At 43.2% G+C, this 14,293-nt stretch overlaps 2 protein-coding genes across 2 annotated transcripts; both read right to left on the reverse strand.

The window, feature by feature from the left end:
* Positions 1-317: 317 nt before the first annotated feature.
* On the reverse strand, positions 318-4,346 carry actb1 (actin, beta 1). Its single transcript, XM_070913168.1, has 7 exons — positions 4,277-4,346; positions 3,049-3,174; positions 2,698-2,937; positions 1,887-2,133; positions 1,603-1,794; positions 1,249-1,430; positions 318-992 (listed from the first exon to the last, which is right to left on the reverse strand). Exons 2-7 carry the CDS (start codon positions 3,169-3,171, stop codon positions 849-851), a joined length of 1,128 nt encoding a protein of 375 aa, XP_070769269.1. The 5' UTR covers positions 3,172-3,174; positions 4,277-4,346; the 3' UTR covers positions 318-848.
* A 3,949-nt stretch (positions 4,347-8,295) lies between these two features.
* On the reverse strand, positions 8,296-14,069 carry LOC139290995 (uncharacterized). Its single transcript, XM_070912863.1, has 6 exons — positions 13,967-14,069; positions 12,760-12,925; positions 12,469-12,660; positions 10,105-10,326; positions 8,900-9,059; positions 8,296-8,684 (listed from the first exon to the last, which is right to left on the reverse strand). Exons 1-6 carry the CDS (start codon positions 14,067-14,069, stop codon positions 8,610-8,612), a joined length of 918 nt encoding a protein of 305 aa, XP_070768964.1. The 3' UTR covers positions 8,296-8,609.
* Positions 14,070-14,293: the final 224 nt, after the last annotated feature.

Here is a 14,293-nt window from a genome sequence, read left to right on the forward strand (position 1 = left end):
CCCTTTGTATGGTGTAGCACAGGTGCAACTAATAACACTAATGATGGCTCTGTTCTAGTCAAGTGACCTAGTGATCCATGAGTGTGACAACACCAGGTCCCTGAAACTGAAGCAGCTAAATGGAATTCAGCCATCATTAATTGTATTTACACCTGTGCTTGTTCTATTGGGACATGTCAAAATATCTCAACATATTTCTAACTATATCATTAACAGAGAGAAGTGTGTGGTTGATGCAATATAAATCCTGGGATGATTACACCGTTTTTCTTTTCATATTTGTGAGCCAAGTTGAATAAAGACCAAGTAGACCAGAATCTCAGACATGTGCGCTTTATTGGGTTGTTGTGTACACCAGAGGCTTGAAGCCTCATGCACAAACCTTCATATACCCCCATACAAGGTAGAAGCTTTGTCTCTTGCATAATGACAAAAACAAACTGGACCAAGTATCGTTTAAGGCTGAAAGTACAAAAACAAAACAAGTTTCAGATTACATAATTTACATATTAAGCAATACTACAGGTCTGTTGGGCAGTGGGCCCTCCAGAGAATAAACCTTCATAGAGGCAAATAAGGTGGTGAACAAACACATCTGGAATGACCTACACAAACACGACAATGGACATCATGTTCCTAACACATTCACACCGCCTGGGACGCTCTGTACTTCCTGCAGAGTTTCTCCCCATCAGGGGGCATGGTGCCATAGCCATAGTGATGAGGGAAAATGGGAAGAGGTGTTGTGGACTCCGCATACACCAGTGTGTTGGTGTAGGCATGTATGCAGAGCCAGTCGTTTGGGTTTGTAGCAGTGTGTGTTTTGGGGGAGGGGACTGACAGTCTGTTTAGAAGCACTTCCTGTGGACGATGCTGGGGCCAGACTCATCGTACTCCTGCTTGCTGATCCACATCTGCTGGAAGGTGGACAGGGAAGCCAGGATGGAGCCTCCGATCCATACAGAGTACTTCCTCTCAGGGGGAGCGATGATCTGCAGGGAGAAAGATGGAAAAAAAAAAAGTTAAAATACTTAAGTCAACCTATATGTCTTTGCAAATGCACATCCTGCAAGTATTTCAAGCCAACAGTTAAATGTCATAGTAGATAAGACAAACAACAGAGATTGAATCCTACATTAACCATGTTTGTCCACTGAGTGGCAGTAGAGGTAAAGAGCTTTCTGGAACATTTTCTGCAACATTGCCTCAGGGAGGATGTGAGTCGTGAGTAATGAGGAAGAGTTTTACCTTGATTTTCATGGTGGTGGGTGCCAGGGCAGTGATTTCCTTCTGCATACGGTCAGCAATGCCAGGGTACATGGTGGTACCTCCAGACAGCACAGTGTTGGCGTACAGGTCCTTACGGATGTCCACATCACACTTCATGATGCTGTTGAAGGTAGTTTCATGGATACCGCAAGACTCCATACCTAAGAGGGTGTAAAGTAAAATGTAAGTTTGTGTGTTCCATATGCTTAAATCAAATTTAAAATAACTAATTTGTTGCTGCTACAACCCCTATACTTTCCAACAATTTAACTCACCATGTATTTCTCATCAAACTCAAGTATATTTATTTTATGTTTCCCTGGCTTAACTTACCAAGGAAAGAGGGCTGGAAGAGGGCCTCGGGGCAACGGAACCTCTCATTTCCGATGGTGATGACCTGTCCATCAGGCAGCTCGTAGCTCTTCTCCAGGGATGAAGAGGAAGCAGCAGTGCCCATTTCCTGCTCAAAGTCCAGTGCAACGTAACACAGCTTCTCCTTAATGTCACGCACGATTTCACGCTCGGCTGTAAGACAAGAAAAGCCATTTTATAGTCTTTTCAGTTTTCCCCTAGCTTCAAATATTAACTTGTTTTGAAGTCAGTGTTTGTGTGCTAACCTGTGGTAGTGAAGCTGTAACCCCTCTCAGTCAGGATCTTCATGAGGTAGTCTGTGAGGTCCCTGCCAGCCAGGTCCAACCTGAGGATGGCATGGGGCAGGGCGTAGCCTTCATAGATGGGCACTGTGTGGGTAACACCATCACCAGAGTCCATGACAATACCAGTGGTACGACCGGAGGCGTACAGGGACAGCACAGCCTGGATGGCCACATACATGGCAGGGGTGTTGAAGGTCTCAAACATGATCTGGAGGAGAGAAGAGACGAGAGATGAGTCATTGAATCAAGTGAGTCAAAATAACCCGAGGTAAGCTAGTATGGGTTAGTGCAGTCGGATCAAGAAAAGCACAGCACACTGCCCTGTTTTGTTTTGAGTATAAACAGCATACTAAAACCAGTCATTACAGTAACCTGTACTTTAGTTTGGTCATGTTGACTGTACAAGATGAGTGCAGCAGCCTGATCTACAGTCATCTATTGAATCATGCGGTCACCAGTGTAGTTAGATGTTCATCGTCTACTTTAGAAAGTCTAAAACAAGCCTAATTTGAAAACAGCAGTGACCATGCTGCAACAAGTCATTCCTGGTGCATCACAGTGCAGAGAGATAGAAACCTGAAGCATCCGCAGAGATGAAAAGATCAGCACAGGACAGAGGAAACCTGGAGATTTAAGTAACAGGAGGAAATGGATGGATTGAGCAGAAGAAGAAATGCCTGAGCTGCAACACATTTGCTGTTGCAGGGCCCTGCAGGTGAGCCGAGTAAGTTTCCTGATAGAGGAGATTCACATGTTTGTCAGCCCTTGTTACCTGGGTCATCTTTTCCCTGTTGGCCTTGGGGTTCAGGGGGGCCTCAGTGAGCAGGACAGGGTGCTCCTCAGGGGCAACTCTCAGCTCATTGTAGAAGGTGTGATGCCAGATCTTCTCCATGTCGTCCCAGTTGGTGACGATACCATGCTCAATGGGGTACTTCAGGGTCAGGATTCCTCTTTTGCTCTGTGCCTCATCACCAACATAGCTGTCTTTCTGGCCCATACCAACCATCACACCCTGTGAAGTTAACAGGAAAACAAGTTAAATCAAGACCCAAATGAACAGAAATGTAGAATAGTTGTTATTTATATAGTTTATGAGTTATATAATATTATAGGGAAACCATACCTGATGTCTGGGACGTCCGACAATGGAGGGGAACACAGCACGTGGAGCATCATCTCCTGCAAAGCCAGCTTTGCACATACCGGATCCGTTGTCAACAACGAGGGCGGCGATTTCGTCTTCCATTTTCTGGACAGAAAGGGAGAGGAGGGATGAAAGGGGGGGGGGGTTAAAACTGGTGCTCTGTGACAGCTGCGTGTTACATCTGGCAAACATCAACTGAGTTAAAGCCTTGTAATTATGGAGACTGGACGCTGGATGTCGCAGTGGCGCAGGTTCCAGTCCAAATCCAGAGCCGAGAAACAAAAGGCAGTTTCTCCCTCGGTCTGGCCATGGCCATATAAGGCAAAAGTGAGAGCAGTTTAGAGACAGCGGCAGCCCGGCCCGTGAAGCCGCCCCGTGTGTCGTTAAACCTCAACTGACACCGACAACCGGCCACTCCCTTCACTGTGATCAACACATCGCTAACGGTTTAACGATAGCAGTTTTAACAGTTAAGGTGAATGAACTTCCATCCCCTGTCATGTCAGTCATCAGGTGTTATGTCGTGACCATCATAGTTACAAGGTTAGGGTGAAAGAAAAAGAAAATCCAACTTCTACGTTAACTGACATTCGATAGACGTAACGTTAACTTGGTTGTCAAATGACTTCATAGATGTAATGTCACAGCAAGCCTTTGCCATTTCGACACGCCTACCTGCAATTTAAACCAAGTCTTTTCTTTCTCAACATTTAATCCGTCTAATCTGCCGTCATCTGTCTGTGTGTGAAATCGGAGACACCAGACCGGGAGACCGTGCCCAAGCAGATGCTTACATGTAAGCGAGAAGGTCAAGCTATTTAACGCAGTCTGATTTATTTTAAACTGATGAAGTGAAGACAACATGGGGCAGCCGGGTTATTCCACACTATCTAAACGACAGCGTGCCTAACGTTACACACATCTACCCTTAACAGCTAACCGTTACTGGTAGTATTCCCTGTACAACGTTAACGGTCCGGAGCCTAATCAAAAAAATATGACAAATGGCCGGTTTACGTGACTAATCCAAATTAGCAGTGCCAACGGTTGCTTCAACTTGAGGGAAGTCACACAGGACACCTCACATCATAACTTAACCGGCGGTCTAAATTCAGTTTTCTGGCTAAAATATGACGTACACACATGGTAAAGAAATGCATTTAAAATATGAGCAAAAACTTTCATCTTCATTCGGCAGTTGTCTTACCTGTGTGAGGGAGGGTTCTCGGCTAAGGAGGACTGTGACTGAGCGATACACTCCGGTAGGATTTAGTGTCTGGACTTGACTGCAATGGAGGCCAATAAATTGCAGGGTTTTATCAGAGCTCGTGCTGCAACCCCTTTCCATAAAAGGAGAACTTTCCGCACGGCGCCCTCTGATTGGTTCTGCCGCATCCACTGGGTGTGGCGCATGTAGATAGCCGTTCTGCGCTCTGACAAGACAGAGGGGACAAGCAACACGAAAACTAACCTATATACTATCAATATTACCGATGTGGGGTCGTTCAGTGTTCAATAAACACAACTTTATGTCCTTCTTCATCATTATTATGATCGCAATGGGGATGATAGGAACGTGTGATACACAAGTGGGCAACAAATCACAGACATTTTGCTGCAAAACACACATCCGATACCTGGGTATGAAACAAGTTGAAATGTGTGCTTTTATGTATTTAATACTGAGCTAATGCGCACATTTTGATGTAATTCAGTCTACATTATAATGGTTTTAATCCCTGACATTGATCACATTGATAAGGGGCCTACAAAACCTGATTACACAAACTCACATTAGATTAATATACAGATACTACTGTCTTCTGTTCTGTGCTTGTGCATTGGATGAATATGTAAGTGAACAACACAGAGAACCAGATCCATAATTCATCAGTGAAGGACATACGGGAATGTAACAGAGCTGGATTGCACTGAAGTCTGTGCTAATTCTCTCAGTCATCATGGCAGACAGTCGTGGTTAGTAGTGCCAGGACACGGTGTGGTTACAATCTCAGGGTCACTGACAGCGCTGTTAACACCCCGACTGACATGTCTGCCCTGGCATACCAGTGTCTCTCTCACACACACACACACACACAGAGCAGAGTGACAGTGATACATGTGGTTAAGCTGAGGTATGTTTACAGCAAACACTCATGAGGCTGTAAATCTCTTATCTCTCATCACTTGCCTGGTAATGTTTAAATGAGTGGAGGGGGCAGATTAACCTTGCTTGCCCCAATGAGATGCAACAGACAGGTGAGTAATTTCCGGAACATACCTATATTTGGTGTCAAAATGAAACTGCAAGGCCTATTATGAAATTATTACTCAAGAATGTGACTGTCACTCACTCAAATGCATGTACACACCTGCTCATGCACACACCCAAGTATGTCACACAAGTTTTTGTGCATCTCTAACCTGAAATACTAGTTTAGAGGTCATATATATGATAACACACTTGGAAATTGTCATACAAAGCTCATCTTATAAATTGACCAGAGACTAAGTGGGTGGGTCAGGGTGCTGTTTTAACTCAATAAGGGCACCGGACAAAGACTCATAAACTTACACTAGGAATTCTCACTGGCTCTACGTGTTCCTAATAAGGATATATGGGAGCCGGCTCACCAAAAGAGACAGGAAGTAGGTTTCACAGTGCTTCACTTTTGCAGATGCACGCAGGAAGTGACCACCCAGACCCATAAACACACACAAAGCCATATGTCATCAGGTATGGAGCAGCAAAGGACAACATAAGAGGGGGGTGAGTGAGCTGATCAGGGAATTGGCTTTTCAGACCGGCATTATCCTGCTCTAGATAGACACTAAACACACACACACACACACACACACACACACACACACACACACACACACACACACACACACACACACACACACACCAAGTATAGACCCAGGGCAGGACAACCATCCCTTTAAGAGTTCCTTTGGATGACGTCCATATAAGGAGATATTGGAGCAAGTCACATGGGGGGAAGAATGCACTGCTCAGGTCATGTGACCAGTCTGAGGAAATGAATGGATCTCCCTTTTTAAGGCTGTGTATGTGTGTGTGCGTATGTGTGTGTGAATGTGCATGTTACTTTAGGTTTGCCACTTTTCACCTTGATTTCTGTATCCTTCACCAGCACCCAGATATCTGTATTTAGAAAGATAACCAACATTTTTTTTTTTCCAAACTTTGTACTCACTAACTCCTCCCTGACAGAAATTTCTCAATCTTTCCTCTGGACACTCATCGTGCAATTCCTCCAGCCATTTCAAAAGTCGGTGGCGTGCATGACTCATGCATGCATTACAACACACACACACACACACACACACACACACACACACACACACACACACGTGCACATATACGCAATCCCTGCATTGCTCACTCACACAGTCAGAGAAATTCACAGGCTTGGCTCTCGGCTCTGACTAAGACCGTATATGGAAGAAGCTAGCAGGTAGCTTCTGTCTACTTTTCACTTATCCCTCTCTCTCTCTCTCTCTCTCTCTCTCTCTCTCTCCCTTAAACACACATTCACTCTCTGCCTTTATTCGCCACATTTCCTCCCTCCCCGAATCAATCACTCCCTTATTTGTTTTCCCAGGACAGGGACAATTATAGGAGTGCAATAAAAGGTTGGCGTACATATTTGCCTGTTTCACTCTCTACCAGTCTCTCCCAGTCATTTATGGCATCACATTCCAGCTGAGTTTCATACACAGCATTGAGAGGAGGTGTGGCTTGCGTGTGCGTGTGCTAAGAGAGAGAAAGAAGGCATGTGAAATATATATGAAAGATTATTAGAAGATACTAATTTCTAGACAGTAAAAAAAAAAAAATCTCTTCAACCTAACAAAGGCAAAGAAAACCAGGTCTCTGCAGTGGACACCAGTGTGTCATAGAATACAGTTAACATGACTACTTGTCTGTAAATCTCTCAATGGTTTAGGCCCAAATACACCTCTGACTGTCTTTAACCATATGAGTCCTCACAGCCTGTTAGGTAATCGGTTGTCTGTTAACCATTCAGAGAGTCCAAACTAACATTTAGTTACTACGCACCACAGAGCTTGAACCACTGCCAGATTAGGAGGCACAGAGCAGAAAACCTGTTTTTGGGTCCCTAAAGTCTTAAAACTAAATTATGGCACAGGGTCACTCTATCAGACAGGACCACAAGATTAGCTACAGTAATAATGCGGGACACACATTACACACACACACACACACACACACACACACACACACACACACACACACACACACACACACATTAGTTGATAGTGTACATGTACAAATTCTTAAACAAATTTGTGATTAATAAAATTACTTACAAACAACAACCTGTGGCTTTTGGGGTAACTTTTGGCAGCCCAGATAACCCAGATTTCCCTGGAACAAACTTCCAGAAGATATTTTAGTATTGTATTTTATTACTTAGAGTATTCATTCTGTCAGTGTTGTTGTGTATGTTTTGATGAACTGCCAGGTAGGCCAAAGAAACATGTCCCGCCCTGGCGTAAAATAAAACTGTTTTCTACTCTATTCTATAAAACTTGCCCCAACTTTGACGACCTTTGAATAGAGGTTAAAAACGTTTATGTTGCTGCATTTGACTGAATCTTAAAGGAATAGTTCAACATTTTAGGGAACCCGCTTCTTTCCTTTCCGGCCAAAAGATAGATGATAAGATCAATCCCACTCTCACTCTTTTAAGGTTAATATGAAGCTACAGCAAGCAACCGGTTAGCTTAGCTGGAAAAAGGGGAAAACAGCTAGCCTGGCTCTGTCCAAAGGTAACAGAATCTTACCAGCTCACCTGAAGCTCACTAATTTTCACAATTTATCTTGTTTGTTTGCAGAACTATTACTTGACAGGGAGAGAGTCTCCACTGAAGACCAGACTTCAGAAAGTCACCCCTTGTAAAACCACAATGTGTTCAAACTGTTCCTTTAAGCACTTAGACCTTCATCCACCTTTTACTTACATCTTGCGTTTATTTCTGTTTTCATCTTTTAAATTTCTTTCATGCTTAATTTGTGTTTTAATGGTTTATGCTGTACTTGTTGTAATGCATTGTGTAAAGCGCTTACACTGCCTTAGTGTATGTTAATTGCTACACAACCTTTCCTTGCTAAGCGATAACCTCAGAGTGGAAAGCTCAGTTCAATTTGTTCAACAACAACAATTTGTTCTTGCCCTGAGTAAGATTTATGTTTATTAAAGCATTATATAAACACTCTGTGACATAGACATTTAGACAGCCTCTTTGTTTTTCTATCTTTATAGTATATCCTGCATCAGAGGGTTAGAGGGAACATATAAGAAACAGATTGTAGATTCAAACTGGAAAATGTAGCAACAATTTAACAAAAAATATACACTTATATATACACACTTATATACACTTATTGTTTTACAGTTTTTATCAAGAAAACGAGAACATTTGAGGCCAAGAATGCAAGAATTAGCTGCAAATACCAGTGTCAGAACAGATTTGATTCTTCTTTATGTTTGTCAAGCAGTCCAGCTCTTCCCCAGGTCTACCAGCTCCATACCTTCACAGTAGGACCGTGGCCTTGACACCCTCACCTGGTTTCAAAGAGGCACAACACATAATCACATAATGAAACCAGATCTACATCTCTTTCTCTCTCTCACACACACACACACACACACACACACACACACACACACACACACACACACACACACACACACACACACACACACACACACACACACACACACACACACACACACACACACACACACACACACACACACACACACAGTCAAACACTCACTGGGGGTGTCCTGCTGGTAGCTAGTTGCTGTAGAAGTGGGAAGGGAGTCCACTGGATGGGTTCCACAGGCCAGCTACAGACAGAAAGGTCACTGGCCTTACCCGAGTCCAACACGCCATCCCCCATGCTCATCTCGCTTCCCCTCCAACCGTACTGAGAGCTACAGGGAACACAGAGAGCCACGGTATTATTTATACAGACATTGTCTAGAGACTGTATGTGTGAATGAGACATTTAAGAGAAGCGATTGTCAAGAGTTTTATTAATTTATTCACTTTAGTTGAACTGTTACTGTGTTTTACACACTTATTCAGCCGTAGTTTGGGAGAATGACAAATGGTCAATATTTCACACGATTTTAAAGATTGTGTGAGTGTGTGTGTATGTCTGTGTGTCTAAGTCGGGTTTGCAAAACTAATTTCTGCTTGGTTGCTCAACAGATCTCAACTTAACATTTCCTTGGAAGCTAAAGTATACTTCTCTAAACAACAAAATGAGTTGCATTAGAAGAGACCTGTTGTGAACTGTAGTCCCCAGGCGGTATCTTGTAGTCAGGCCAGCAGATAGAAGCCTGTTTACCATGGGCAGACTAATTCTTATCCATCTTAGAGTGTTGGCTGGACTGGGCTTTTGTACGGAAGCTCCAGGCAACAGGTTGTATGCATTCAGCTTCTTCTTGTTGTTATCTTGATCATTACTTTTTTAGTTATCACTTAAATCTGATGTTGCTTTATATGGTGTACACTTGACAGCAGAGTACAGGCACATGTATGTTACATCATATGCATTTCATATTGACATTTGATTTTCACCTGATGGCTGATAACAGTTTTTCTTTTAGACTAGTCTGACTCACAGGAAGTAAACTGTTGGTATAAGTTTGCCATTGACCAATTATGTCAGTCAGAATTCGCCTCCCCTTCCGCTATCTGCGTGTTAACGCTTTGCAAGGGCACCGGCGCTGCATCCTGAGTTTGGCGCCGCCCAAGATGACTGTGATTGGTTTAAATAAATACAAACAGACCTTTCTCCAGCACTGACACAACACCAAAACCACGTGTGGCGATAGATCTGGCTATGCAAGACTACTTTTAGACGGACAGATGGGGGAGGACAGACAGATGATCAATAACTTGAACATTCTGATATTGTCATACATTAAGCATATTAACTGTTTATATGTAATATTGGACATGTGTGTGTACCTGTGGGGGTAGATTGTATTGATGCGTGTTCCGTGGCTGGGGCAGGTGGAAGCCAGCGACAGCGTGTCGTCGTGGTAACAGCACGGGCGGTCGAGTGCCCGCAGGTGCAGTAACTCATCGGAGCGTGTAAAGGCAGGATTATCTAGTGAGTCTGCTGACCCTGCCCATGAACGCAACCAGAACCGTCCTGACAGCTCATCAAAATGGTTGAACCTGCGATAGCTGCACACACAACAAATCCTGATGTGAGGTTAAATGTTCACAGGATACAATATTTATTGCATCTCTTCAATTTGATCTGGGTTTAAGTGCAAGTAAAGAATCAGCCAATGGGAGGGAGAGGTAACCCTTTACAATGTGTTGCCATGTCCTTATGACGTGTTATATAAAAGTACTTCACTAAACTCTGCTGTCCTGTTGACTGAGCCTGCTGGAGAAAGTAAAGCTCTGATCTTAAAGTCCAACTTCCTCAGGACAGAACACTCACTCCCCACTGTTAAGGCGAGACTCCGGATTTAAGGCTTAACTTCAGACTTATCACTTCCTGTCTGAACTTTCTCCATCTGTGTCCCTACCCAATGTTAGAAGTTAATCTCAGCAATAGGATGAAACTACTGTGTCTCAGTTAAGGTGGATAAACTCGTCCCTCTTACAGTCCCACTCCGTGATTTAGGTCCATATTACAAATATGTTAACACAAAAAAGGCTTGGCTGGTGCAGCTTGAAGAGGCTGAATCCCAATGTCCGCACTTCAATGCATTTATTGAGGGCTGTCCATAAAGTCATGCAAGGGGCCTCAAGCTGACTTTTAGCAGACTTCCAGAGAGTCTGCCTGGGGTATACATTTCTCCAGACTTTGCTTGGAAGATAACCCATAGTTTATAGCAATGTAGATGTGACAAGAAAATAAAAATAATAATAATATAAAAGCTGAACAACTAGTCTAATCCTGTAAACTAAACACAATTTATAAGCCATAACATTAACATTTGGAGTATAAGTTTACTGATGTAGTGAGGTGTATCTTGCATAAATTGTAGTAGGTCAGTAGGCCTACCTTTGAAAATGGTTTAGAAAAATACTTTGACCTCAAAGTAACAGAGATTTTGATTAATCACCATGGAAGCGAGTGAGGTCTGAAGTCTAATAACACAGTTTTGCCAGTCTTGACGTGATGACAGTGAACATGTCACGGTACATATGACTGAAGTTCACAAGGGCTGTCCGCAAGTCTGGACGGTGGACATTTGGATTCAGCCAGACTGTCAGGAGTCTACAGCACAGCCTTCATCTTCATCATCGTATGTGGTTCTGCAGCCAGACTATGACACCTAGTGGACATTACTGTAATTACAACGACTGTATGCGCTGTTCATCTGAGTATCTGGTTTTCCCTTCAAGGATCACAACACATGATCTTCCCCAAGGTGTCTATTGTGTTATTTCCTTGTATGTCACATTAATCCAAGTTGCTTGCAGTCATGTCAAGTCAAATGCACTTTTATGTTTACCGTGTGTGTGTGTGTGTGTGTGTGTGTGTGTTAACGTGTGCGCTTCCTGTGTTATTTTAAAGGTCCACCCAGAAGCCCATGGGACTGTTCACCACACACTGTTACACAAACACAGTCTACCATTTCATTCATGTTCAACATATTTCTTTTAACTAGATCATCTTCTTAACATTTTACATCATGTTTCATGTACAGGCTATCTGCAAGTCTTGAAAAGTCTTCGGTTTTTCATCCAAAAAAGAAGGTATTAAAAGTCTTACACTTAATTTACAAAAGTCTTTCTCTTGCCTGTCATAGACAGTAATGTTAGTTATGAAATGCTTTTGTATCAGATTGTGGGCTGTTGGGAGACGTTATACACTTTCAAACTAAAAGTGGGATTGTTGCGACAGTGGACTGTGCATGCAGAAGGCTGTTCAATCCTTTTTTGTGGAGTTTCAGTCAGCACCGTCATACCTGTAGCAAACACTGTATCTACTGCATGCTACAGTAGCTAGGGACCTCCATCCATCCATTTTATGTTGCTTAATCGGGTCCAGGTCGCATTAATGTAATTAATCCTATCATTAGAAATGATTGTTATATACTGCTGGGAAATACTGAAACAATGTGATGTAATAATAAATAATTATAGGCCATATCATCCCTACTGGTTTTCCATCATACTTTCAGACGTTTGGCTGGTTTGACCTTGAAACAGGTATTAAACTGCATTCTATGTGGTATTAAAAAGTCTTAAATTTAACCAGGTGAACCCTGCAGAAACCCTGCATGAAGTATTAGTGTGTATAGTGTGTATTAATGTTGTATATTGTGAGCTGTAATTTGTGTGTACATCAGGGTCGGTGTGTACCTGCTCCGAGTCTGATCTACTTTGGCCTGGATCAGAATGGCTCGGTAACGTCGCACTGCCACAAAGGCCAAAACGCAGATCACTGTCACCATGATGAGTAAGATGGCAAGACATGCGCCCACGAGCCGCGCTCGTGTCATCCTCACGTCACACCTCTGACCCATGTACCAGAAGTCCTCTCCTACAAGGCAGCTAATACAGAACCAAAAAGACGTTTACATGCAGACATCTGTCTTGGATGGACGGAGAGATACAAAAGTAGTGTACGAGCACGTCTTTGTGCGTTCTTACCGGCAAACTGGAAGCTGGCCCGGGTGGTGTGTACAGATGCCATGGTGGTGGCAGTAGTCAAAGTGGCAGACAGAAGAGCAGCTATAGTTTGAAGTGCCAGGCTGGGACACACACTTGTGGCCTGCTTGGCACTGCAGTAACCAGTCACACACATCACCCTGCAGACCTGGAGGGGAGACATGTTAAAAGACAAGGCTGGTGTTATTCTACATTTCCATTATTGTCAACAAAACCATAAAAACACTGTGGGACTGTCCAAAAACAGCTGGGCACTGCAGTTTTTAATCAAATGTCACTCAAACATTTGTCTGGGACTATTTTCAACTGTGGATTAACACACATTTGGTGCAATGGTGGGTATTCACGGCAGCAGGACGGTGTATCTGGAATTGACTTCAAATAAACTACAGTGGCCATGGTCATCATAATGACGAAACATGTCAGCCAGTACAACAGTGTAACTCATTTATGTTTTTAATAGTTAAGTTCTATGGCACAGAGGAATAAGCTATATCAAGCTTCGGATTCACAGACGATACTTGTTAGTAGGATAGCAGCATTATCCTTTAAGTGTGTCTGCTTGTATGTCAATGTTAAAACAATAGCTGAAATACCTTGCAGATGACGGATCTCATGTGTGCCAGAAAATTAGTGTACATGCAGAGTCAACCTAATCTGTCCACCAGCAAAAAGTGCAAAAATGGTTACTTATATAAAGGTTACTTTATTCCTCACCTCCATGTGTTTTGACATCAAAATGCAGCCACAGCATTTGTGCTATTGTGCATTTGCGCAGACGGCAAAAGCCACAAGTGAAAGATGCCACCACCACATGTCATAGTAACAAGTTTAATACCCGAGTAAACTGGGCGCATTGATCTGATTACTCATAACTGGATTGTGAGCTTAACTGGGTCACTCTAACTGAGTTATGATGTTTACATGAGTCTGCCTGTAACTGGGTTAATCAAATAAGCAGGTTAAGAATGGAATTCCCTCTCAGGTAAATATAGCCACTGTGGCTGTCACTATCCTGCCAGTAAAGCATTTTTTGTCTATTAGAGAGTCGACAGCAGAGACATGACAGGAAATGAGGGGAGAGAGGTGGAGAACGACGTGCGACAAAGGTCCCCAGATGGACTCGATTTAAAACCCCTAGGCCATCAGGGCGCCCTTTAGTCAGGTTGGCATCTCAACCCAGGCTTACCTCCTAGTGTGATGTTGGTGATCTTGGATGATCTGAAGCTCCTCCCCTCGCGAACAGCCTGAGCTAGTCCTGTTCGTTCCAACAGTGATGTGGGTCCTGTCATACTGAGCCACTGCAGAGCCCCGCTGGTTTTAAACTCCACTAGACTCTGCACTGCATGGCCACTGGAACAACAGCAGAACAGTAAATTCACCTTCAGTACCTCTCCTTACACAACCTTCCGAAACCTAGCCCCTTTGTTCCTCTCATGTAACACCATCATATTCGAGTCACAGAGCTAGGCATCCCATTTTATAAAAAATAAAAACCTGGCCAGAGGATTGTTTA

This window comes from Enoplosus armatus, chromosome 2, assembly GCF_043641665.1.
Source record: "Enoplosus armatus isolate fEnoArm2 chromosome 2, fEnoArm2.hap1, whole genome shotgun sequence".
Taxonomy (NCBI): domain Eukaryota; kingdom Metazoa; phylum Chordata; class Actinopteri; order Centrarchiformes; family Enoplosidae; genus Enoplosus; species Enoplosus armatus.

Coding starts and splice junctions, on each gene's coding strand:
- LOC139290995 (XM_070912863.1), bottom strand. CDS start 14,069: ATGACAGGACCCACATCACTGTTGGAACGAACAGGACTAGCTCAGGCT. Junction 9,060..10,104: donor AATACAATCTACCCCCACAG/GTACACACACAT, acceptor TGTTCCCTGTAG/CTCTCAGTACGGTTGGAGGG. Junction 8,685..8,899: donor CTACCAGCAGGACACCCCCA/GTGAGTGTTTGA, acceptor CTTTGAAACCAG/GTGAGGGTGTCAAGGCCACG.
- actb1 (XM_070913168.1), bottom strand. CDS start 3,171: ATGGAAGACGAAATCGCCGCCCTCGTTGTTGACAACGGATCCGGTATG. Junction 2,938..3,048: donor TCGGACGTCCCAGACATCAG/GTATGGTTTCCC, acceptor TTAACTTCACAG/GGTGTGATGGTTGGTATGGG. Junction 1,795..1,886: donor TTACAGCTTCACTACCACAG/GTTAGCACACAA, acceptor CTTGTCTTACAG/CCGAGCGTGAAATCGTGCGT.